Source organism: Saimiri boliviensis, chromosome 4, assembly GCF_048565385.1.
Source record: "Saimiri boliviensis isolate mSaiBol1 chromosome 4, mSaiBol1.pri, whole genome shotgun sequence".
Classification (NCBI taxonomy): domain Eukaryota; kingdom Metazoa; phylum Chordata; class Mammalia; order Primates; family Cebidae; genus Saimiri; species Saimiri boliviensis.
The window spans coordinates 69,642,669-69,668,325 of NC_133452.1; the positions used below are offsets into that span (position 1 = coordinate 69,642,669).

General features: G+C 39.6%; 1 protein-coding gene across 8 annotated transcripts in view; it reads left to right on the forward strand.

The window, feature by feature from the left end:
* The first annotated feature begins 450 nt into the window (after positions 1-450).
* The window catches only part of USP45 (ubiquitin specific peptidase 45), an 80,360-nt gene continuing 55,153 nt past the window's right edge, over positions 451-25,657 (forward strand). For 5 of the 8 annotated variants that reach the window (XR_012517229.1, XM_074397674.1, XM_074397673.1 and 2 more), the window contains exons 1-5: positions 451-526; positions 6,102-6,211; positions 7,995-8,167; positions 9,212-9,315; positions 13,167-13,267. Coding sequence is in view for 6 of the 8 variants with exons in the window: in XM_074397674.1 (XP_074253775.1) it covers positions 6,112-6,211; positions 7,995-8,167; positions 9,212-9,315; positions 13,167-13,267 (478 nt within the window). In the remaining 2 variants the exon portion in view is untranslated. Of the gene's footprint in view, positions 527-6,101; positions 6,212-7,994; positions 8,168-9,211; positions 9,316-11,108; positions 11,440-13,166; positions 13,268-17,492; positions 17,593-25,657 lie in introns of those variants that run through there. The other 3 variants (XM_074397677.1, XM_074397676.1, XM_074397675.1) reach the window with 3 other exon arrangements.

Genomic DNA, 25,657 nt, shown 5'->3' on the forward strand with positions numbered 1-25,657 from the left:
AAATATGCAATGTGCTGACCACTTTGATAACCGGGCTTTGAGGAGGTATAGGTGTATCACAAGAAATGTACTATCTAGTTGAGAAGAGAGGAGGACAGGTAAGACAACAGCAATGGGGAAAGCACAGTAACGTAGGACGAATGTCAGAGTCCAGAGGAGGGTAACGGAGGGAACCCGGAGGCTGTTCCAGAAGGCGCCCAGCAACAAGTGAGAGTTAAGCCGGACTCCTGCAACCCCCGAGGTGCGCACTCCGGACCAGGGTCCTAAATAAATTGCTAGTCGATGGCTACTATTCCGAGATTGCCAGGGGCTCTCCGGGCTCTGCGGACAGGCACGACGCAGGCGCCGCGCAAGCCGGCCCCGCCCTTCCACCCCTCCCCGCGCTCCGGGGTCCGGAGCTCGCGGCCCGGAACTCGCCTGGGCCCGGCTCGGGGCGGGCGGATGAGGCCCCTCCCCTGCCAGGCGCGGGACGGGCGCGCAGGCGCGGTCTCTCCTGGTTGTAGACGCGGCGGCCCGGCCGGGCGGGGTGAGTTGGGGACGCCGCTCTGTGGTCGCGGCGGCCGTAAGGTCGCCGCAGTTTCTCGGTCCTCGCTCGGGCGACCTTGGTCCCTGTGGGTGGGCGAAGCTGGGAGAGAGGCTTCCTACCCCGCTGGGCTTCCAGATCCCTGGGGCGCCGGGCGGTCACCGAGGGCCGTGTGAGCGCAGCTCTGCCGGCTCCGGGTCCCGGAGGCTGCGGGAGAAGCCCGGATAGTAGCGGCCGGCGAGGGGCCGCCCGGGAAGGGCAGGAGTTCCCTGCTGACCAGGGCGCACGGCGGCCCCACGCCCTTCCGTACGCCTGCTCGCGGTGCATTTCTCTTCACATCCTCGGGGTGTGTGTTGGTGACTGGAGGAAGCGTGTCTAACCAGGACTTTATGGAAGCGTCTTTTATTAGAAGCTCTGGAGCGGGACTGCTTGGGTCCACATCTCCATCCACCCCTTACTGGTTCTGGGACCCCTGCAAGTCGCTTAACCTCTCTTTCTCAGTTTCAAGTGTAAAATGCGGAAAGTAATAGCAACCTATCTTCTAAGGTGGTTGTGAGGGTTAAGTGGATTAATATCTGTGAAGTACTTAGAACTGAGCGTGATAAACAGCAAAACCATAAGTGCTGCTCATCTTTTTGAGCTTGGTATGAAAAAGGAGATAGTGCACTTTTCTTTTCTTCCAACCCCCATAAATAATTGCCCAAGAGTAGGACGTTTTTTTTTTCTTATGGATATGGGCTTTTCGAATAGCCTGTTTAAAAACAAAGCTTTCTAAACAACTTAGTTGCACACCCTACCTTAGAGAAAAGACAAGTGTTAAGTGATGGTGAAGTTGGAAACTGTAACGTTTGTTATTTGGAAAAACCACATGAGAAAAATGGCCAGAACATATTTGTGCTAAAAAGAGTTAACAGGCCTGAGACTGCTGTCTTAGGAAGGACTGCTTGCAGTGTTGGTGCCTGTTTGGCTTCTGGGAACTTACATTTTGGGTTTGTGCTGACCAGTGTGTTGTATGCCGGAATTACCAGCTTCTATAAAAATCTGGGACAGCAAGTCTCTAATGGACGTCCCTGCGCAGAAACATTGTATACATGTTGCTGCATTTTCTGTACTGGAGGAAGGGTGTGTTTTGTTTGACCCCTCCTGGGAGAGAGGCTGCATAAGGAGTCTACACGTGATTCCTCCAGATTCCACTGTGTCTTTTTCTATTATGATGAGCCTGTATATCCATACTGCATTGTGTAATAAATGTCAGCCATGAGAACAACTATATGTTGAGTCCCGTGCATCCTATTAAAGCTCCAAATGTAGGGGCGGTCACGGAGATCTTCAGGCATAGTTTTTAAAATTTGTATAAAAGTCAGAGGTGTAAGTACAGTTTTGTTACAAGGATGTATTGTCTAATGGTACTGGGCTTTTAGTGTAACCATCACCTGAATGATGTACATTGTATTCATTAAGTAATTTCTCATCCCTCACCTTCCCAGTCTGCAGTACCGAGACACAATTTTGATGATAAAAAGTATTAGAAGCTTTAATAATTGGACTTTTAATTTTGTCTTTTTGCCTCAAATGGAAATTGGAAAACTACAGACAAATGGTTGTTGAATCGTGTGTTACTGTACTAAATGAGTCTGTCTGTTTAGACATATTACATATGGTGAAAAATCATCAAAAATTGCCTCTACCAAATTTTTTTTGGTACAGTGTTTTGTGTTCAGTGTTTTTGAAAAACGGCACAGGTTGCTTACAATATGTAGGTCAAACGCCTGGTTTTGTTTATTATTTTGCTAACATCTGTGTTAATGCTCATCTTTATCAAGAGTTTATCTGTACCATAGTGGGAAAATATAACCAGTTTTCTCATAGGCCGTTTTCCCTTTGTTAGTTATGCCTATCTCTTTTAAGGACATCAAATTTAAATTGATGGAGGTAGGTTTGTAAATTTTGGGGTAGAAAGATCAAATTTGCCATCTGTTTACGTCTCTTTTCCCTTACTAAAAGACTAGATCAGTTTTTGATAAATGAGTGGGCAGATGGAGGAGTTGGAGGTTTAAGGAAAGTGAAGATTTGAAATGGTTTCATGGATAGTATGTAAGTTGATCAAAAGGTATTGTGAATAATAATGGACCTAGTCTGCTTTCTTATGAGACTTTCTCCCAACATGGAGAAAATGGTTAATTGGGTTCATCTCGGATTGGATTCTGCCAGAAAGATGATGTCATCCTTAAGGCTATGCACAAGTATTCTGGTTCACCTCTTTCTGGGTATATGTAATGTTGCATTCTTTGTACATGGGCAGCCCCTCTCCGAGTCTACTTGAAGTCAAATGTGCCATGTGACTTGCTTTGGTCTGTAAAATATGAGCAGATACGGCTTCCAGGTGAAGCTTTAGGAAGCAGCTCTCCATTTGCCATTTCCCTTCTCCATACTCTACCCTGCTGTAAGGATCGTGGAGAGACTTGAGATGCAGCCTCTTGTCACCCTGGACACTATAGGAGAATATAAGTGGCCAATCAGGCAAGCTGGAAGAACTGGGAAGTTGTGATCAGAGAAGGGGAAAACTTGTTTGTGATTTTTAAGGTGAAACTGTAGGGGCAAATAGACGAGGAAGTTTGGAAGGATAAGGTAGAGGTGAAGTGCTCAAGGAAGTCAGAGGCTTTCTACATGTTCCTAACCCTGAAGCCCTTAATTTATTGCAACTTACTTCAGTAGTGATGACTATTGGACTTAATGGTAAACTTGAAAGCTCCCTTATTGTGAAATATGGAATGAATAAATCACGGTTTGGAATTTAGTACTGAACTGAAGGATTCATTACCTTGATCACTGAAAAGTAAGTAAGCAACCAAGAAAACTGCGATATTGCTTAGCCACCCTGCAGGAGAGTAATAGGTAGCCTAAGCTACTCTAACAGAGACTCCAAAATATAATGGTTTTAAAAATGCTTAGCTTGTATCTAAAATCTTTTAGAATTAACTGAATTTTTAAGAAATATAAGGGATAGAGGTAAATTAGCACCATTAAGTAAGAGACATATTCAGTGTGGGACAGTATACAACTTTGCTGTTAAAAGAGTACTTTGGGGCCGGGCGCGGTGGCTCACGCCTGTAATCCCAGCACTTTGGGAGGCCGAGGCGGGTGGATCACAAGGTCAAGAGATCGAGACCATCCTGGTCAACATGCTGAAACCCCGTCTCTACTAAAAATACAAAAAATTAGCCGGCCATGGTGGCGTGTGCCTGTAATCCCAGCTACTCAGGAGACTGAGGCAGGAGAATTTACTGAACCCAGGAGGCGGAGGTTGTGGTGAGCCGAGATCGCGCCATTGCACTCCAGCCTGGATAACAAGAGCAAAACTCCGTCTCAAAAAAAAAAAAAAAAAAAAAGAGTACTTTGGGGCCCCCAGCAGTGGCTTCAGTTAGAAACTTTTTAGATAGGTAGAATCTCAGGTCTTGTGCCAGACTTGTTCAGTCAGAACTTACATTTTGACAAGACCGTCAAGGTGACTCATGCACTGGCCTGATCTCTTTAAAAAGCTAGTCTTAGGCAAATAAAAGGTTGGAAGAACTGTTCTATTAATAGATTAAAAGATACTAAAGAGACATAAGCAATATAAAGTGCAAACCTTGATCAAAACTTTTTTAACAAACCAGCTATAGAAGACAATTTGGGGTCAGCTAAGGAAATTAGAATATGATGGGATATGAGATCATATTAGATAATTATTAATTTTCTTAGATATGATTATGTTATATAGGAGACTGTATTTATTTTTAAGAGATACCTTTTGAAGTATTTAGGGCTGAACTGTCAAGATCGCTACAACTTACTTTCAAATAATTCAACAAAAGAAAATATATATATTCATAAACACATGTGACTATACATACATACTGATATTTAGATAAAAACAAACAAATTGTTAATAGGTATGAAATTGGTGGGGCACCGTGGCTCATACCTGTAATCCCAGCACTTCAGGAAGCCAAGGCAGGTGGACTGCTTGAGTCCAGGAGTTTGAGACCACCCTGGGCAACATGAGGAAAAATTACAAATTTTCTAAAAAATTACAAATAATCCTTACACTAAAATTACAAATAATCTCTACTAAAAAATTACAAATAATCCTTACACTAAAAATGCAAAATTATACAATTTCTAGAAGAAAAAGAAGAAAAAAAATACAAATAAATTATCTTGGTGTGGTGGTGTGCACCTATACTCCCAGCTACTTGAGAGGCTGAGGTGGGAGAATCACCTGAGCCTGGGGAAGTTGAAGTTGTGGTGAGCTAGAATAGGGCCACTGCACTCTAGCCTGGGCAGTTGGAGTGAGACCCTGTCTCAAAAAATAATAGTAAGTGTGGAATCTAAATACTATCTGAGTGTTCATTATACTGTTCTTTTAACTTTTATAAATGTTTAAAATTTTTCATAATAAAAAGTTAGAGTGAAAAAAAAACCCCAAAATGTAGCTTAAAAAGACAGAAATTTGGCTGGGCCCAATGGCTCATGCCTGTAATCCCAACACTTTGGGAGACTGAGGCAGGTAGATCACGAGGTTAGGAGATCAAGACCATCCTGGCCAACATGGTGAAACCTCATCTCTACCAAAAATACAAAAATTAGCTGGGTATGGTGATGTACTGTAACCCCAGCTACTTGGGAGGCTGAAGCAGGAGAATCACTTGAGCTCAGGAGGCGGAGATTGAAGTAAGCTGAGATCACACCACTGCACTCCAGCCCGGTAATGGAGCAAGACTCCGTCTCAAAAAAAAAGATAGAAATTTAATTGTCTCTTAATATTCCAGTGCTGGTCATACAGCACAGGTAGAGTGGCTTTACTATGCTCGGCTTACAGCTTCTGTCCTTGATCCAGTGTGGCTCATTCAGCTCCTACCATTTTCTTGCTAGCAGAAGGAAAGAAAGGGCAAGGCGAACTCATTATCCAGAAGCAACACTTGCTTTGTTGATGAAAACTTTAGTTTTGGTCATTCACCTGGACATCATATATTTAAGGGCTGTGTCTTGGTTCAGCCTGCTATAACAAATTACCATCGACTGGGTGGTTTAAACAACACAGACGTATTTCTCACTGTACTGGAAGCTGGGAAGTCCAAGGTGCTGGCAGATCTAGTATTTGGTAAGGGCCCTCTTCCTGGTTTGTAGATGGCCATCTTCTCTCTATATCCGCTTGTGGTTACAAAGGTAGCTTTCTTATAATAAAAGGCCAGTCACATTCATAAGGGCTCCATCTACATGACCTAATTACCCCTCAATGGCTTCACTGCCAAGTACCATCACTTTGGGGATTAGCTTTCAACATAGGAATTCTGGATGGGGACACAAACATTTAGTCCATAACTGTATAGTTGGCAAAAGTCAATGGACTATCCCATGTGTATACTGATTTAACAAAGATTTATTTGATTTCAGCTGATGTTCCCCTCTTCTTCCTCTGTTGATTTCCCAGACCAATTAAAATTGAAGTCATTTCAATTTTGATATGCATTAATAAAATAAGAAATTTTAATTTTGAAGACTAAAGTATGAATTTTTTTCCCCTCAATTCCTTCAGTAAATAACAGATGCGGGTGAAAGATCCAACTAAAGCTTTACCTGAGAGAGGCAAAAGAAGTAAAAGGCCTACTGTACCTCATGATGAAGACTCTTCAGATGATATTGCTGGTAAATTGTGATATTTGGCATCCCAAATTGTGTTGAGAAGAAGAAATAACATTACAGTTGACCCTTGGACAACATGGGTTTGAACTCTTGAGGATCAGCTTGTACACAAATTGTTTTCAACCAAACATAGATGGATAATACACTATTCTTGGGATGTGTGAAAACTGCATACTCGGCAGGCTGATTTCCTAAATGCAAATGCCACAGGACCCACTGTGGGACTTGAGTATGCATCATTTTGGGTATATGTGAGGAGGTCCTAGAACCAACATCCCCCACCCCCCGCCGTCCCACCTCAAGTATCTGAGGGATGACTGTATATGTTTTTAATTAAGAAATCTATTACTGGCCGGGCGCGGTGGCTCAAACCTGTAATCCCAGCACTTTGGGAGGCCGAGGCGGGTGGATCACGAGGTCGAGAGATCGAGACCAACCTGGTCAACATGGTGAAACCCCGTCTCTACTAAAAATACAAAAAATTAGCTGGGCATGGTGGTGCGTGCCTATAATCCCAGCTACTCAGGAGGCTGAGGCAGGAGAATTGCCTGAACCCAGGAGGCGGAGGTTGCGGTGAGCCGAGATCGCGCCATTGCACTCCAGCCTGGGTAACAAGAGCGAAACTCCGTCTCAAAAAAAAAAAAAAAAGAAATCTATTACTTTTGGGAGCTGCTGGCCTCGGGGCTTGGGTTTCTATTTAGCCTTATGCTTTTGCTTTGGGCTTCTGAAGATTTTCCTCACTTTCCTGCCAGTTCTCTCCATTTAAAGAGACATTTTTAATATATTATTTCCATTTTAGGTGTACGTAGTTGCATACAGCTATACACATACATATACTCACAGATGAGTGCATATGTCATGTGTAATCTGAAGAAGTTCTAAGGATTGTGCCAACATCAGCTTCCTGGTTTTGATATTTTACTATAGCAATGCAAAACATTATCTTCAGGGGCGGCTCAGTGCAGGATGAATGAGACCTCCTTGTATATTTCTTTGTACCTTCCTGTGAATCTAAAATTAGTTCAAAATTTAAACTGTAGCCAGGCACGGTGGCTCAAGCCTGTAATCCCAGCACTTTGGGAGGCCGAGGTGGGTGGATCACAAGGTCAAGAGATCAAGACCATCCTGGTCAACATGGTGAAACCTGGTCTCTACTAAAAATACAAAAAAATTAGCTGTGCATGGTTATGCGTGCCTGTAATCCCAGCTACTCAGGAGGCTGAGGCAGGAGAATTGCCTGAACCCAGGAGGCGGAGGTTGCATTGAGCTGAGATCGTGCCATTGCACTCCAGCCTGGGTAACAAGAGCGAAACTCCGTCTCAAAAAAAAAAAAAAAAAATTAAAAATTAAACTGTAATAAATTAGGGAAATCAGGTAAAGTCCTAATGATATTTAAAGAGATAATTCAGACTTCCTTCAATGCAGCAAACTGACTATCCTGAAACACCATTCAATTTTAGTACATGTATAGCTTTGTATAACCACCACCAATCAAAATACTTGACTGTATCATCACCACCCTACATGCTATCCATTTACAGCCACACCCTCTGCCTTGCATTCATTGCCCTTACAACCATGAATCTCTTCTCTCATTCTATAATTATGTTATTTCATGAACATTATGTAAATGGAATTATATAGCATATATTTTCTGAGTTATTTTGTGTATTGAATCTCTGTGCTTTTTAGTTAACAGCATTTTAATACTGCTGAGATTTGTGTAGTAATGGTAGCACTTTGGTGTAGCAAATAACATGTTCAGATTTTGTTTTATTTTATTCAGTGGGTTTAACTTGCCAACATGTAAGTCATGCTGTCAGTGTGAATCATGTAAAGAGAGCAATAGCTGAGAATCTGTGGTCGGTTTGCTCAGAATGTTTAAAAGAAAGAAGATTCTGTGATGGGCAGCCAGTACTTCCTTCTGATATTTGGTTGTGCCTCAAGTGTGGCTTCCAGGTAAGAAAAGTGTTACTGTTTTGTGAGTTTGTTTGAAATATTTTTCTTAAATGCTTATTGTGATTTGAACTATTGGTCATGTATAGGACTTAAGATAAACTTATCTTAATTTAGATAGAAATTTTCCCAGAATGAATTTAAGAATGATTGTTAAAGTAAATTAAAAGGTATGCTATGTTCAGAGAGTCATCATGTGTGGTTTACAAATACTTGCAGAAGGAATTCAACCTGTTTGCAGTAGTTGCCGTATCTGGACCTTTACCTTTTGTATTTACTTAGGAAATGGATCCACCTTTCAGATTAATTTTTTTCTTTCTCAAAAAGTATTATTCTGCTTCTTTTGCAAAATAATTTAAAATCTTAAAGTTTCAAAGTTATTGATACCTATAATAAAGGAATTTTCTAATGAAAAGTACACACTTTAAAAAAAATAAGAGGAATCTTCATTATCTTACACAAAATGTCCAGAAGTAAGGCCACTTCAGGATTAGTTAATTTAATGGAAAGAACCTTAAAAACTGAGGTTTATTCTATTTTCTTCTGTGCCACCTTCTCTTAAAACCTTCCTGGAAAGATTCAGCAGATTTGACTTCCGTTTGTGTTGCATTAACCAGAAGTGCATCTTATTTCTTCACTTACCTAGTTAGGGAAATCGCTATGATTGGTCTGTGTCTCATTAGTTCTCAGTAGGTCGGGGTAGAGTTGTGTACAGGATTGGGAAATGTGTGTTTGCAGGAGGGCACCACTGGCCTGCCAGGATGCTGGGTGTTCTGCGGTGCGCAAGACATAGAGTGGGTACATTTTTAAATGATAGAGAAATTAACTTTGCCCATGATTGTTTTAGGTAAATACTATATATTGAAAAGCATGTTAGCCTGTTTTCAAGAAATTATATTTAATTTGCTTTTCTTAAACTTTCTCCTCTGGCCTGAAATTAAAAACAAAGTAAAACTTTTCAGTATAAGTGTGAATATAATTTAAGTTTTGATTAATTTGAAACAAACATTTGTAAGTCATACAAAATAGCTTTCTGTTCCTCTTTAGGGATGTGGAAAAAACTCAGAAAGCCAACATTCACTGAAGCACTTCAAGAGTTATGGAACAGAGCACCATTGTATTATAATTAGTCTGAGCACGTGGATTATATGGTAAGTTAAATTTTGTTGGTTCTTGTGACCACTAACACCTCCCCCTCTAATTTTTTTTTCTTTAAGCTTTCAAGGTAAAATATTTAAAGGTGTTCTAACAGCTTATGTTTTTTTAGCCTGAACACAATCTATGGGCTACTTCAAGAAAATTAGCATTACCCATGAATATAAGTTGGAAAAATTTTAACTATCTACTTTTCTTTCTTTTTTTTCTCTGGAGACGAATTCTCACTCTGTCACCCAGCCTGGAGTGCAGTGGTGTAATCTCAGCTCACTGCAACCTTTGCCTCCCGGGTTCAAGCGATTCTCCTGCCTCAGCTTCCTGAGGAGCTGGGACCACAGGCATATGCCACCAGGACTGGCTGATTTTTTGTATTTTACTAGAGACAAGGTTTCACAGTGTTGCCCAGGCTGGTCTTGAACTCTTGAGCTCAGGCAATCTGCCCTCCTTGGCTTCCCAAGGTGCTAGGATTACAGGCGTGAGCCAAGTGCCCAGCCTCTCTACTTTTCTCTAACTTTTTCCTTTTAAGAGAAAGAAACATTCTTTTTAGTTTTTTTTTTTTTTTTTTTTTTTTTTTTTTTTTTGGTAGTGAACTTGCTAATACAGAATCCTATAGTTGTAGAGAAGGAAGATACTTCAAGTAGGTCATTTTCTGCAGGGAGAAGGAAAGCTGGATATTAAGTAGCTCATAAAAACTTCTCAGGTGGTTCTGCTATTTAATCCTGGTTGAGAACCTAGTCCAGTTTCCTATGTTACGTTTAAGGAAACTATGTAGTATTTACCTTTTTGTGTTTATGAAGTAAAAATCCAGATACTAAAACAAGTTTTTTGGGGGGCATGGTGACTCGTAATCCCAGCACTTTGGGAGGCTGAAGTGGGCGGATCACTTGACGGTCAGGAGTTTGAGACCAGCCTGGCTAATATGGTGAAACCCATCTCTATGAAAGATACAAAAATTAGCTGGGCATTTGGTGGTGCGTGCCTGTAGTCCCAGCTATTCGGGAAATTGAGGCAGGAGAATTGCTTGAACCCTGAAGGCAGAGGTTGCCACTGCACTCCAGCCTGGGTGACAGAGTGACACTAAATTTAAAAAGAAAAAAAGCAACTTTTTTGATTTTCTAGTTTCTGATCAGCATATCATACTGTTTTGGTGGTATAAATAGATATTATGTTGAAATGTTTCTTCTGTGTTTTACAATGATTTTCCAACTTGACTCTATAGACTCCTAAGGGTTCCTTGAATGAATTTTCAGGAGTCCTCAAATTTTCTTTAAGATAAAAATATTTTGTCTAAAATTAATGTAAGGATATTTTGACTCACAGAGGAGGTATCTTTAATACAGCTATAAGGGTAGGGTGCCTGGTGCATTTGTGTTTTTCTTTGTTGTTGTGAGTCCCAAGTAGTATTATTGGGGAGAAAGAGGAAAAGGTCAGAGGGAATTTAATATGTAAATGATGTGTTGGAAGCACGAGGAAGAGCAATGATGCTGTAGTTGGTTCAATAAGGATTTCACTTTAGTGATCTCAAACCCTGGTGCATCAGAATCTCAGGGATATCTTGTTAGGACAGATTGCAGCACCTTGGTGTTAGAAATTCTAATTTAGTAGTTCTGGGGTGAGAGATAAGGGGCCAGAGAATTTGCATCTAACAAGCTCCCAAGTGTTGCCAATGCTACCGGTATGGGGACCACAGTTTAAGAACTACTGAATTAGAAAAAGGTGGGTAAGAAGATGGTGAACATGTGAGTTGGCATTGATGTAATGCATTATGGGTTGTTTTTTTTTTTTTGAGATGGAGTCTCACTTTGTCACCCTGGCTGGAATGCAGTTGCGCGATCTTGGCTCACTGCAACGTCTGCCTCCTGGGTTGCAGGTGCCCACCACCATTCCCTGCTAATTTATGTGTTTTTAGTAAAGATGGTGTTTCACCATGTTAGCCAGGCTGGCATTGAACTCCCAACTTCAAGTGATCCTCCCGTCTTGGCCTTCCAAAGTGCTGGGGTTACAGGTGTGAGTCACCACACCCAGCCATGATGGATTATGTTCATAAAACACTTCGAACACTTTCCAACACATGTTCTTAAAGGATCACTGGATCTCATGAAGATTAAAGAAACAGAAAGGTAATTATAATATACAGAAGAAACAAATTAACGTAATGTACTAATGAGTAAACTTAATTATGGGTAGTTTTCTGAAATGGAATGTGCTTTTGAAAATGTCTTTCCTAACTCTCTCTACTTCCGAATAAGCACCAAGCAAAATAGAACAGCTATCTCTTTGAGTCTTACCCATCTCTGTAAGTAATCAAGCTAGAAGCCAGGCAGTTATTTCCTTTTTTTAATCTTATTTTATTTTTTAGCGTATGAACAAAAGTAGATACAATGGTATAATGAATTTTCCCATACCCCTCAACCGGCTTTAGTTGTTTCCTTTTTTTCAGTCTTAAACATTATCAACTCACAGCAAGTCTTGTTTCATCTACGCCAGGATTTCTTGATCTCAGTACTGTTGGCATTTGGACTGTTAATTCTTTGTAATAAATTCCTTGTTGTGCTGTCCTGTACATTATTGGATGTTTACCAGCATCCCTGGCCTCTGCCCACTTAAATGCCAGTAGTGGTCTGCTCTCCTCTCAACAGTTGTCAGAACCAAAAATGTCAAATGTCCCCTAGGTGGCAAAATCACTCCTCGTTGAGAATGTCAGTGATTCTTAACACTGACATTGAGAATCACTGACATTGTTTCACTCACTTCTCCCTACCCATGGCAGTTATTTTGACATTGCTGTGTCCTTCGTCTTTCATATCTAATTTGTTACTGTTTTTACCTGAAAATACATATAATGAATGTCCATTTCTCTACAGATCTTCTGCTACTGTACTAATCAGTTTCTATTCCTAATGCCCTCCAATTCCTCCAGTGTAGTTTATCACATTAGCGAGAGTCATGTTTTTAAAGTGTAAGTTGGGGCTGGTCATGGTGGCTTGCACCTATAATCCCAGCACTTTGGGAGGCTGATGCGGGTGGATCACTTAAGGTCAGGCATTCAAGACCAGCCTGACCAATGTGTTGAAATTCTGTCTCTAATAAAAATACGAAAATTAGGCCAGGTGCAGTGGCCCGCACCTATAATCCCGGCACTTTGGGAGGCCGAGGCGGGTGGATCATGAGGTCAAGAGATCAAGACCATCCTGGTCAACATGGTGAAACCCCGTCTCTACTAAAAATACAAAACATTAGCTGGGCATGGTGGCGTGTGCCTGTAATCCCAGCTACTCAGGAGGCTGAGGCAGGAGAATTGCCTGAACCCAGGAGGCGGAGGTTGTGGTGAGCCGAGATTGCCCCATTGCACTCCAGCCTGGGTAACAAGTGCAAAACTCCGTCTCAAAAAAAAAAAAACCAAAAAACAAAAATTAGCCTTGCCTGGAGGCACATGCCTGTAATCCTAGCTATTGGGTGGCTGAGGCAGAAGAATTACTTGAACCCTGGAGGCAGAGGCTGCAGTGAGCCAAATCACGCCACTGCGCTCCAGCCTGGGCAACAGAGCGAGACTCTGTCTCAAAAATAAAAAATAAATAAAGTGTAAGTTGGATCATATCATGGCCCTGCTTAAAAACTCTCTCATGGCATTTCATTACACCTAAGATCAACTGCCAAAACTTTCAACTGTGAGGCTCTGTATGACTTGTCCCCTGCTAATTTCTCTAGTCTTACCCTGTGCCTTCCCCTTTGTGTTCCCTCTCATGTATTTAAAGGCAGAAGTAACTAAATATCAACTTTGTTACCGGATATGCAAAATTTTTGAGGATATTTTCATAATATTTTCTTAATTTTTATATTTTTTCAGGTGTTATGAATGTGATGAAAAATTATCAACACATTGTAATAAGAAGGTTTTGGCTCAGATAGTTGATTTTCTCCAGAAACATGCTTCTAAAACACAAACAAGTAAGTTAAGCAATTACGAAAAGAATTCGTGTTAAAATACAGTATTTCATATAAAGAGTTTATAAATTCATAAAGAATACTTTAGATTTCACTGTGACAACCCAGTCAATAATTTGAATAAAGATATTATAAGTATCATGCATTCTTAGGTGGCAACCATGTTATATGTTTATATAAGCAATTTGAGAAAATGAAGTATGTCATGTGTAGATTATGGGCTTTGAAGTCAGTCCTAATAAATTTGAATTTAGGCTCCCCCACTTACTGGTCATGGTCATTTTTACTGCTTAGCGTTCTTATTTATAAAATGAGGATTATAATTCTATCTTACGGAGTTACTATGAGGCCTAGAGATTTTTTTTTTTTTTTTTTTTTTTTTATTGAGACAGTCTTGTTCTGTTGCCCAGGCTGGAATGCTGTGGTGTGGTCTCAGCTCACTGCCGTCTCCGCCTCCCAAGTTCAAGCAATTCTGCCTCAGTCTCCTCAGTAGCTGGGATTACAAGTGCCTCCCACCACACCCAGCTAATTTTTTATATTTTTAGTAGAGACAGGATTTTGCCATGTTGGCTAGGCTGGTCTCGGACTCCTGACCTTGTGATCCACCCTTCCGCAGCCTCCCAAAGTGCTAGGATTACAAGCTTGAGCCACTGCAACTGGCCGAGATAATATATTTTAAAGATTTAGAAATAATTTATGTAAAAATACTTGCATAGTACCTGTATCAGTCTTTTTTCACATTGCTATAAAGAAATACCCGAGTTTGGGGTAATTTATAAAGAAAAGAGGTTTAATTGGCTCATGGCGCCACATGCTGTGCAGGAAGCATGCTGCTGGCATCTGCTTAGCTTCTAGGGAGGTCTCAGGAAACTTTCAATCATGGTAGAAGGTAAAGGGGAAGCAGGCACATTTTACATGGTGGAACAGGAGGAAAAGAGAGAGGGGGAGGTAGTACACACATTTGAACAACTAGATCTAATGAGAACTCACTATCACGAGAACAGCACCAAAGAGCTGGTGCTAAACCATTTGTGAGAAACCCACTCCCATGATCCAGTCACCTCCCACCAGCCCCCTCCTCCAACATTGGGGATTACAACTCAACAGGAGATTTGGGTGGGGACACAGATCCAAACCATGCTAGTACTTGACACATATTTATGAAATGGTGTCTGTTATTTGTAACATAATTGGAGTGCAGTTCTGACACTAACTACTGGGAGTTGGACCAGCCTTCACAGGCTAAGGGCACGGTTGCCCACAAGACTGCCCTCACTTCAGGCACCAGCTGCAAGCTCCAGAGTTCCTAGGCCACCAAATTTCTGACCAACTGTCTACAAATTTGGAGGTTCTTGCTATTTCTCCAGGTTCAATTATAATTTGCTAGAATGAGTCAGAGAACTCATGAAAGTCCTGTACTAACAATTATGGTTTTAATTCAGCAAAAAAGAATACAAAACAGCCAAAGGAAGAGCCGCATAGGGCAAAGTCTGGGGAAGGTCCCAAATGTGAAGCTTCTGTGTCTACTCCACAGGGAGTGAGGACACACACTCCTCACCGTCCTCAGCCCATGCACTGGTGTGCACTAATATGCACAAGAGTATTGGTAACCAAGAAAGTTCACTGGAGCTTTGGTGTGGAGAGTTTTTATTGGGGTTTCATTGTGTAGGCATGATTATTGAATCATTGGCCATATTGATTTAACTCAGTCTCCAAGCCCCCAGCACTCTAATCACATGGTTGGTCTTTCTGGCAGGGCCAGCCCCCATACGGCCCACAGTGAGTCACTTTGTTGACATAAACTATCAAATGTGGCCTGAGGGACCCATCATGAATAACAGACACTCTTGTCCCTCTGGAAATTTCAGAGATTTAGAGGGTATATCCCAGGAACCTGGGGAGAAAAGCCAGCTAGATCCTATATTATACAATAGTAATATATTATATATTATGTATTTTGTTATTGTATGCTGTTACCTAACAAATAAATAATATATAATGTATGTTAAGAATGTACAGGATAGCAGTTTCTTCATTCAAAAATAGTAAGTGCTTCCCACATGCCAGGTATTAATTTTTATTTAGCAAGTAGTATTACAGTAAAACAAAAATAGTTTTAACTTGCCTTCTAAGTGTTTATATTATAGTGGGAGCAACAAGCAAAAAATGCAAATATATAATGACTTCTGGTAAGTGCTGCAAAAGAAAGGAACAGGTTGCAGTGCTAGGTAATAATACATAGTCATAGTGATCAAGAAAGGCTAATATTGCAGAAGTGTGGTTTGTTAGAAGAGAGTGGAAAGAGATGAAGTTACGAGGTAGGTGAGCAGGTCATGAAGGATACAGTAATGAATTCAACGGTAAGTAATTTTTATTTTTTTTGAAGTGTAATGGAAGTTACTAAACTGTTTTAGGAAGGGGGGAGTCACAGTAATTTCATTTTTTTAAATAAAGATAACTTATGTGGCACATAGATCTTAGGTAGTTAAGCATGGGGGTGGGCAGATCATGAAGAGCGTTAAGGAGGTGATTGTGGTGGGGCAGGTGAGAGGCTGGTTGATACTTTAATGGAGAGTGAGTGGATTACATGCAGTGAGGGAGGGAGAGTGGGAGGAATCAAGTATTAAAACAAATCTCAAGATTTTTATTGGACAGCTGGGTGAATGGACAAGATAATTATGAGTTGCCTTTGAAGTGAGTTAAACTGCTTAGTAGGTGGCATCAGAAACTGAAAAGTTATATAAAAATATATATATATATATATATATATATTTTTTTTTTTTTTTTGAAACGGAGTTTCTTTCTTGGTACCCAGGCTGGAGTGCAATGGTGCTATCTCGGCTCACCGCAACCTCCGCCTCCTGGGTTCAGGCAATTCTCCTGCCTCAGCCTCCTGAGTAGCTAGGATTATAGGCACGCACCACCATGCCCAGCTAATTTTTTTTGTATTTTTAGTAGAGACGGGGTTTCACCATGTTGACCAGGATGGTCTCGATCTCTTGTCCTTGTGATCCACCCGCCTCGGCCTCCCAAAGTGCTGGGATTACAGCCTTGAGCCACTGCGCCTGGCCCCAATATAGTGTTTTCTATAGCCCAGTGTACAGATGTTTTTATTAGCCGTCACCCTAATGAGACAGTAATGGTTTCTCTGGAGGAGGAACCAGAGAAGGTAAACTCAGGCTCCTGGACAGCAGAAGAAATGATTAATTTGATCACTTATTTATTTACTTATTCATCAGACGTTTATTGAATTCTATTCTGCACCAGGCATACGAGTCGTAGCTCCAATTCTGCTCAAAGAACCAGGAAAATACGGCAGTGAAAGACATGTAATACTACTGGAACTGAAGTTGATCATAATGCTGTCTGTTGAAAACTGTGCATTAAGTTTTGCTGGCCATAATAGAAGATAGGGAGGGATATGATGTCATGGATGATGAAAGTACAAGTTTAGAAATTATTTTCTCTGGATTTTTTTTTTTTTTTTTTTTACCTTAGAGGTTCCCTAAGTTTAAGTACAAAACCAGTCTGATTTTCATTCAATTTTACAGATTTCTTGAATAATTATTATAAGAAAGATGCTAGGAAGGGAGCGTGGAATTACAGTATGATGGAAAGTACGTAACTTTGAGATTGGGCATGGTCGCTCACACCTGTAATCCCAGCACTTTGGGAGGCCAAGATGTGCAGATCACTTGAGGCCAGGAATTGAGACCCTGGCCAACATGGTGAAACCCTGTCTCTACTAAAAATACAAAAATTAGCTGAGCGCGGTGGCACATTTCTGTAATCCCAGCTACTCAGGAGGGGGAGGCATGAGAATCGCTTGAACCTGGGAGGCAGAAGCTGCAAAGAGCTGAGATCACACCACTGCACACCAGCATGAGTGAGACTCTGTCTCAAAAAAAAGAAAAAAAGAAAAGGCGGTACCTGTCTTTGAGTCAGGGGGTCTAGCATTCAAATTTGACTCTGTCACTACTAGATGTGTGACCCCAGGCAGATTACTGTTTATCCAAGCCTCATTTTTTCTTTGTATTTTGTCTATATTTCCAAGATGCTTCAGGGAATAGAGACTGGTAAGACAGTCCCTGAAATCTTTAAGAGGCTAAAGATCTGAAAGAAGATGTAAGATTAAAAAGTAATGATAATACAAGTAAATGTTAAAAGATTTCTGTTTTAAGTAACAATCAAAGTCCTTCAAATATTCAAGGAGGAATATAATGTTCAGTTGTAGGAACTAAAAAGGAATCGTGGATGAGCTGGCTTTCAAGCTGACCCTTAAAGGATGAACCCTGGGCAGGTGAAGATGAGAGAAGAAATCATTTCAGGTGGTGGAAAGAGATAATATAAGCCTTAATTGAGTTTATGGAACCATGAATAGCACCTGGAGTGGTAGGGAAGGGGCTCTTGAGGTAGTTTGAGAGTGGGTGGAGCTTTCAAAATTTCGGAAATACGTAGTTAGTTTAAAGCTTTCGGCAGTTCTAGGGCAAAATGTCATTATCCTTGTGGGTTGAACTACAGGATCTCTCAGGCAAGTTTGATTTAAAATAATATTCCTTGGCATTCTTGATTAAGTTTTTGGATGTAATTGTCTGCCATACTGTGCCTTGTATGTGGCTTCAGTATATTTTTATAAGATATTTGGAAAATCAAATATGAAAGTTGTTCTTGAGGTTTGTAAGAATGCTGGATATGATTTTGTAGTAGTTTTAATGGTAAATGTGAAGACTATAGCAATATGAAAACACCTACATATGATAATTCAAAACGAATATGAAACTATATTGTATTTGGGTGAGAGGGTATGATTTTAGAAGATTCTTTTTATATTTTTGCACTAAGTAAAAATAATTATTGGAAGAAAGCCTGTGCTTTTTTTGAAGTTATGCATGACCAGAAAGTTTTTTTTTCTCTCTCTCTCTTTAAAGCATATCATTAATTCTTCTGTTCTTTTCTTCTTTTACTTTTAGGCATCACTATCCTAAAATTAGATAGTATATAAACTGGCAAGCTAATTATTATGTGGTTCCAAGCTAGGGGAATTGTGGGGCAGCAAGTTGTCCCTTTTTACTCGATCTTTAAAGATTAAACTTCTCTTCAGCTGTAGAAATACCTGCTATCAGAGCACTTTGGGAGGCTGAGGCAGGCAGATCACTTGAGTCCAGGAGTTTGAGACCAGCCTGGGCAACATATCAAGACTTGTCTCTAAAAATTAAAAAAAGTAATAAATACTATGCCATGTTAACACAAATCACATTTTTAGGAAAGATAACTTTTTCAAAAGAGAAGTTTAATGAGTGGCATTGTCTTACATTTTAACAGATCTCTTAAGCGTCTGGCTTAGTAGAAAGCAGCTGGATTCTCATATCTGCTTCTGCGTTTAATCTTTTGTAATATCACATGCCTTATAACCTCTGGAAAACAGCATTGTATAATTGAGAATGAATTTAAAAAAACAAAATTTTGGGCTTATTATGAAAATGCTTTTTACCTTAAGTACCTCTGAAAGGAGGAAGTTGTCTTCTGACCCACTTTGAGAAGTGCTGAACTGTGGCACATTTGTCTTTATATTTTCTGTCTTCAGCCTTACTTATCCATTAAGGCTCAGCTCAAATTCTGTTTCTAGGATGCTTTCCCAATGCTTATCTCTCTTTTGGCACTCAGTGTCTGTGCAGCACACTTTAGAATCTAATAACACCATTTTTAATGTTTCATTTTTATGTTTGTACGTGTCTTATTTTCTCTCCTAAGACTGTAGGCTCCTTGAAGACTGGACTGTGGGTTATATTCTTTTTTATTCTTATGTGGGTAGACAGTAAATACTTGCTGAATTAAACCAAATAGAATGTGACCAGTTTTTACTAAGGAAGTAGATAGATAAGCTTTGGACTTTAAGCCCCAAAATCTTGAATATTAATATCAAAATTATTCAGTCTTTTAATATCTTTGAATTTCTATTTTGTGTCAGATGCTGTGTTAGGTGTTGGGAGATGCAGTCATGAATGAGACAGATCTACTTCCTAGTTCATGTCATTACTGATCTTTTGGTCTATTGAGGGATATAGACAAATTGTACTTAGTTATACTCACTTGTTTAAATAGTGCTGTGATGGAGCAAGTACCAGGGACCGTGAGAACACTTTGGAATAGTATCTAACATTGACTGGAGGAGCAAGGCCAATTCTATTTAGAGGAATATTCCAATTTAGATGAGAGCGGAATGATATCTAGAAATTCTCTGGGCAAAAAGGGAACGGATTGTGTGTTCCAGGCAAAGAAAATAGCTCATTGATGGGAGCTAGATAGGTTAAAGGAAGTCTTAGAGAGCTGAAAAGTTGAGTTTTGTGGTTGTGGAAGTGGATAATAGGTGAGACCTGAGGTTAAGTAAGAACAGATATTTAAGGGCCTTATACAGATAGAATTTGTTCTGAGGGCAGTGAGGAACCACTGTTAAGTTTTAAGCAGAGAAGTGGATGATCAGTGATTTTGTGTCTTAGATCTCTTGGTTTGACTTGTATGGACACAGATAGGAATGTCTTTTATATGTATAACTGCCCATTTATTATGTTAATATCAATTTATCATATAACTAAAGATTTCTAAGGCTAATGGTTAACTGGGAGTTAGTAGATTTTGAGAATAAACTGGCAAGCTGATTATTATTTGTTTCTAAGCTACAGGAATTGTAGGGCAGCAAGCTGTCTCTTTTTATTCGCTCTTTAAAGATTAAACTTCTTTTCAGCTGTAGAAATAGGCAGATTATATTAATACTACATGACTGGTTTAGGTAATTGCATTAAGCAGTTGAGATGAACCCCAGCTCAGGTTCCCAGAAGAATGCTTACAGCTGTTTAGTTTTCACATCTGATGTTAGGGTTTGCTTATAGAAACAAAACTCCCTCTACCTCCCCCGTCCCCATACATGTAATAAAAAGGTCATATATAATGCAAGATTGAAAATGGGCCAATAAGCATTTTTGTGAGTCCAACCCAGAAATAGGTTTTATTAAAAAGTAGACCAGAAAACTTTGGAGACAGTAAAAAAACATTGGTTGCAAGGGTTTGAGAAGAAAAAGAGCTGAATAGGTAAAGCACAGAGGATTTTTTAGGGTAGTAAAACTACTCTGTATGATACTATAATGCTGGATCCATTATGCATCTATCCAAATCCATAGAACATATACCGCCAAGAATGAACCCTGATGTAAACTATGCACTTTAAGTGATAATGATGTGTCAGTGCAGGTTCATCAGTTATAACAAATGAACCATTCTGGTGGGGGATGTTGATAATCGGGGAGGCTATGCATGTGTTGGGGTGGGGCGATATGGAAAATCCCCATTAATGTATGCTCAGTTTTGCTGTGAACCTAAAACCTGCTTGAAAAAAATTTTTTTTTAAGTAGGCCAGTGTCCTCTGAAAGGCTCGTGAGATTTTTTCACTTTAATCTTTTAAATGTCTTGAGATGTTGTACAAATACTTAGGGAATATAGGAATTCCTGGTGAAATAATATAGTTGAATATTGTTATGAAATAGATGACTGAAAATCCCCATGTTCTTTTCTAAACCAATACATTTGACTCATAATTTTAATACTGGTAGGATGCCATTTTTAACAAGATGTAAGAGAAGACAAAATACTATATTCTGCTGAATTTATTAAGCTTATGCTCCTGGTATACAATAGACATGAATTATATGGGTTTTATGAAGTATGAGTTTGCTGTATCTTTTTAATATTTTTAATAAAGTAAGCAGTGGTACGTTTGGGATCTGAAACTTCATCTGAGGATATTATGACCTGTTTCAGTAACAATTTGATTGCTATTTAATACTTAAAAGAGATGATACATGCTGGGCACAGTGGCTCATGCCCGTAATTCGAGCACTTTGGGAAGCTGTGGTGGGAAGATTGCTTGAGGCCCGGAGTTCAAGACTAGCATGGACAACATAGCATGACCCTGTTTCTATTTATTTTTGTCTGTTTTTTTTTTTTTTTCCCCAGAGGTAATACAGTTCTCTAAAATGACAGTCATGTTCCTAAGAAATTTGCATTTTCAAAAATAAGTAGTAAAAATAGTTGTTTCAGTGTATACAAGGTGCTAGGCTCAAAAAGATAATGACATTTTAAAAACAATTTATTTTTACCTAGAGATTTTTAAATTTGGGATTCCTCATCTAAACTACAAAACACTGTATTAGAGTGACTGTCCCAAAGATGTCACATAACTAGTACACTTCCAGATACCTGAGGAGAAGTTAATTGCATACAGTGGGTACCTAGGATGTTAGGGCCTAATTTTCTAAGGAATCATTTGAGAAGAACTGCTACAAACTATGATTAAAAGTTATAAATCCAAACACAAAACACATCCAGCAATTGATTACATGCCGCTAAGAGTAATGGCTTTTCTATTCATATCACCACTGGCATTTTGTTTGTGTCTTAAACTACTATCACACTTATAAATTGTATCATCTTTATTATAAAAGACAGTAGATAATGTTTAAGTGCATGAATTCTGAAGCTACATTGCCCAGGTTTGAATCTTCCTTCAATACTAAGCAGCAGTGTGCCTCAGTTTCATCTTTGAAATGCTTCAGTTCTAAAACAGGAACATTTATCAGAGCTGATAATTTAAGGGAGATATGCTCTGAAATTAGCTGCAAAATAAGTTTACTTCGCCCTTGCCTATGGGAAGAAAGGGAAGAACCAGTGTTCCCACTTTTGGTTTAACCAAGGCAATTCACAAATACACCTTTGGGAAAAGAAAGCCACCAATTTAATACTACTTCACAACAAACCCACTATTGGTTGTTTTCAGTTTTCTCCTGTGGTAAACAAAGCTGTATCTTTGTATATTTGCTCTTTTATTTTGTAAGTTAAATTTTTTTTTTTTTTGTAATTCCTTGGCCAAAGTATACATTTTGATTACTGTTATAAAACTGCCCTCCAGAACGCTTGTACAAAGGGTATACTTGACAACAGTGCCCATATTTCTATATTTAACTTCGTTTATAGTTCCGTTTTGTTTTGCCATAATGTTTTTAATGTTCTTGTTGCCAGGTCATTAGTCTTTTCTGTTTTTAGCCTTTGGGGTTATGCTTTGAAAGTCTTTTTCGCTATCCAAGATTCTAAAGATATTCACCTAAAATTTGCTGGTACTTTAAGTTTTTTTGTGTTTATGATTTAATATCTTTGAACTCTGGTTTGTTTGTTTGTTTGTTTGTTTTTGAAACGGAGTCTCGCTCTGTTGCCCGTTCTGGAGTGCAGTGGCATGATGTTGGCTCACTACAACCTCTTCTTCCTGGGTTCAAACGATCCTCCTGGCTCAGCCTCCTGAGTAGTTTGGACTGCAGGTGCACACCACCATGCCCAGCTAATTTTTGTATTTTTAGTAAAGACAGGGTTTCACCATATTGGCCAGGCTGGTCTTGAACTCCTGACCTTAAGTGATCCTTCCATCTCAGCCTCTCAAAATGCTGGGATTGGAGGCATGAGCCACTACACCCGGCCTTGAACTCAGTTTTTAAAAAGATAATTATAGGGTTCTAAGTGTTGAAGTCATTTTTATGCTAGAAAAATTTGAGATTAGTATCTTAAGATTTTTTTTTTTTTAAAGTTCTTAGACAAACTTTTATTTTTGTTTTGCTGGTATTTCAGCCAGTTTTGTCTCACAAGACTTGAGGCATATACAAAACCTATCAGTCCTACTCAATCAGCTACTTTTTGAGGACTCAGATTATAGGCTTAAAGGTAAACTACACGGCCGGGCGCGGTGGCTCACGCCTGTAATCCCAGCACTTTGGGAGGCCGAGGCGGGTGGATCACGAGGTCAAGAGATCCAGACCATCCTGGTCAACATGGTGAAACCCCATCTCTACTAAAAATACAAAAAATTAGCTGGGCATGGTGGTGCGTGCCTGTAATCCCAGCTATTCAGGAGGCTGAGGCAGGAGAATTGCCTGAACCCAGGAGGCGGAGGTTGCGGTGAGCCGAGATTGCGGCATTGCACTCCAGCCTGGGTAACAAGTGCGAAACTCCATCTCAAAAAAAAAAAAAAAAAAAAAAAGGTAAACTACAGAGAGGTACAAGAGCTTTAAAAACTTCAAAGTGCTGGAAGTGTGCTCTCAATGTTCTTTGCATTCTAGGTCTACATTATCTTTTTATGTAAATGATGACGGAGTTGGTACTATAGAAGTGATAAGTAGAGTAAATTAAATTGCTTTTGTTTTTTATTAGTTTGTATTTCCTAAGGTAAGATAAATCCCTTTTAATAAAATAACCTAGCCTGGAAACTCTGTGATTACTCTTTCTGATTGTGCACACCATTTTTTGTAGGTGTGGGTAGAACTTTAGGAGAACAAAAGAAATGATAATAAAAATATTGTATAGTTTTTCTTCACTGTCATAACAGCTTTGTCCTCTTATACCATACTTTAAAACATCTTGAAGTTCATTCTTAGTGTATTTGGTTCTGTGTTTATAAAGGAAGAGGAGAGTTTTAAATATGATCTAAAATGTTTCCATTGCCAGATTGAGAAAGAACAAATTTGTTGTCTCTGAAAACAAAACAATCAAAATAATTCTTCAATAGAAGCTGTAATTACTTTCTATTAAAACATACATATCTGCATGTATGTCAAATAATTGAGACTGATTCAGACATTCCTGTTTTAAACTAGAAGCATACACACTTAGTTGACAGCTTCTTAGTGAACACATGTGCAACATATGTACTTGTTTATATAAAAAATATAAATGTTTATTAGCTGGGCATGGTGGCGCATGCCTGTAATCCCAGCTACTCAGGAGGCTGAGGCAGGAGAATTGCCTGAACCCAGGAGGCGGAGGTTGTGGTGAGCCGAGATCGTGCCATTGCACTCCAGCCTGGGTAACAAGAGTGAAACTCTGTCTCAAAAAAAAAAAATAAATAAAATAAATGTTTTACTGAGATATTACAGTTATCATACATCTAAAGCTTGACCAGCCTTGGTGGCTCATGCTTGTAATCCCAGTACTTTGGGAGGCCAAAGCTGGCAGATCACTTGAGGTCGGGAGTTCAAGACCAGCTTGGCCAATATGGTGAGACACTGTCTCTACTAAAAATACAAAAATTAGCTGGGCATGGTGGTGTGTACCTGCAGTCCAAGCTACTCAGGAGGCTGAGCCAGGAGAATTGTTTGAACCCAGGGGGCAGAGGTTGCAGTGAGCCAAGATCATGCCACTGCACTCCAGTCTGGGCAACAGACCAAGATTCTGTCTCAAAAAAAAAATTAAGACTTAAAGTCTCTGCTGTTCACTATGTATCAATTCTTTATGCTCCAGTTATAAATAAGAAATTAGGTGTAAACAGTTATAATGGTTCATATAGTGCCTGATACTTAAAGGGCATTGATAAATCAATTTAAATTGTTACATTTTGTAAATGTGCTACTTAGTAAAATGTAAAACTTGTACTTTTATTTTAAATAAAAGACTTAAATAGCTCTTAGAGATTGTTATGCTGTCTGGGCACAGTGTCTCACTCCTGTAATCCTAGCACTTTGGGAGGCTGAGGCAGGCACATGACTTGAGGTCAGGAGTCTGAGACCAGCCTGGCCAATGTGGTGAAACCCTGTCTCTACTAAAAATACAAAATGTTAACTGGGCATGGTGGCATGTGCCTATAATTCCAACTACTTGGGAGACTGAGGCACGAGAATCGCTTGAACCTGGGAGATGGAGGTTGCAGTGCAGCCGAGATCGCACCACTGCACTCCAGCCTGGGAGACAGAGCAAGACTCCATCCCCTTATCCCCCCTAGAAAAAAACAAAAGAAGAAGAAAAAAAGAATGTTACTCTATTTTCTAGTTAAATTATCTTATCTGTTTAATACCACGGTTAATTTTTAATATTTTCTCACAGATTTACATGTAAAAGTCAACAAACAGCTCCTTCCCACTTGTGTGAAGTGGCTATTTAACCATGAAATAAACTCTCTTTATTGCCATTGCCCTGTGGGTATGTTCTTTCTGGCAGTGCTGTCCATATTTGGTGGCTGTGCATGGAGAGCCAGGTGGTGCTGAAAAGCATCGCACAGTGAAGCGTGGATATATCTAGGTTTGACATTTGTCATCCCTTACTGCTGAAGGGAGGGGGGAAATCTGTTTTTCCATATGTTTATGCTTTATTTTGCCTGCAGTTTTGTCCAGATGGTCTTATGAGCATTGTTTACTTTGGGATGCTATCCCAGATGTTTTGAAAACTTTTGGATAAATGTGGCACACAGATACATAAATCTTTTGCATATTATGGTTTTTAAAATGTGTGTGTCTTTGCAAGATTAAAATATAATTTCTGGGAGTATTTTCCCAAGTGAATTAAGTGTCTGTGTATATATGTATTTTC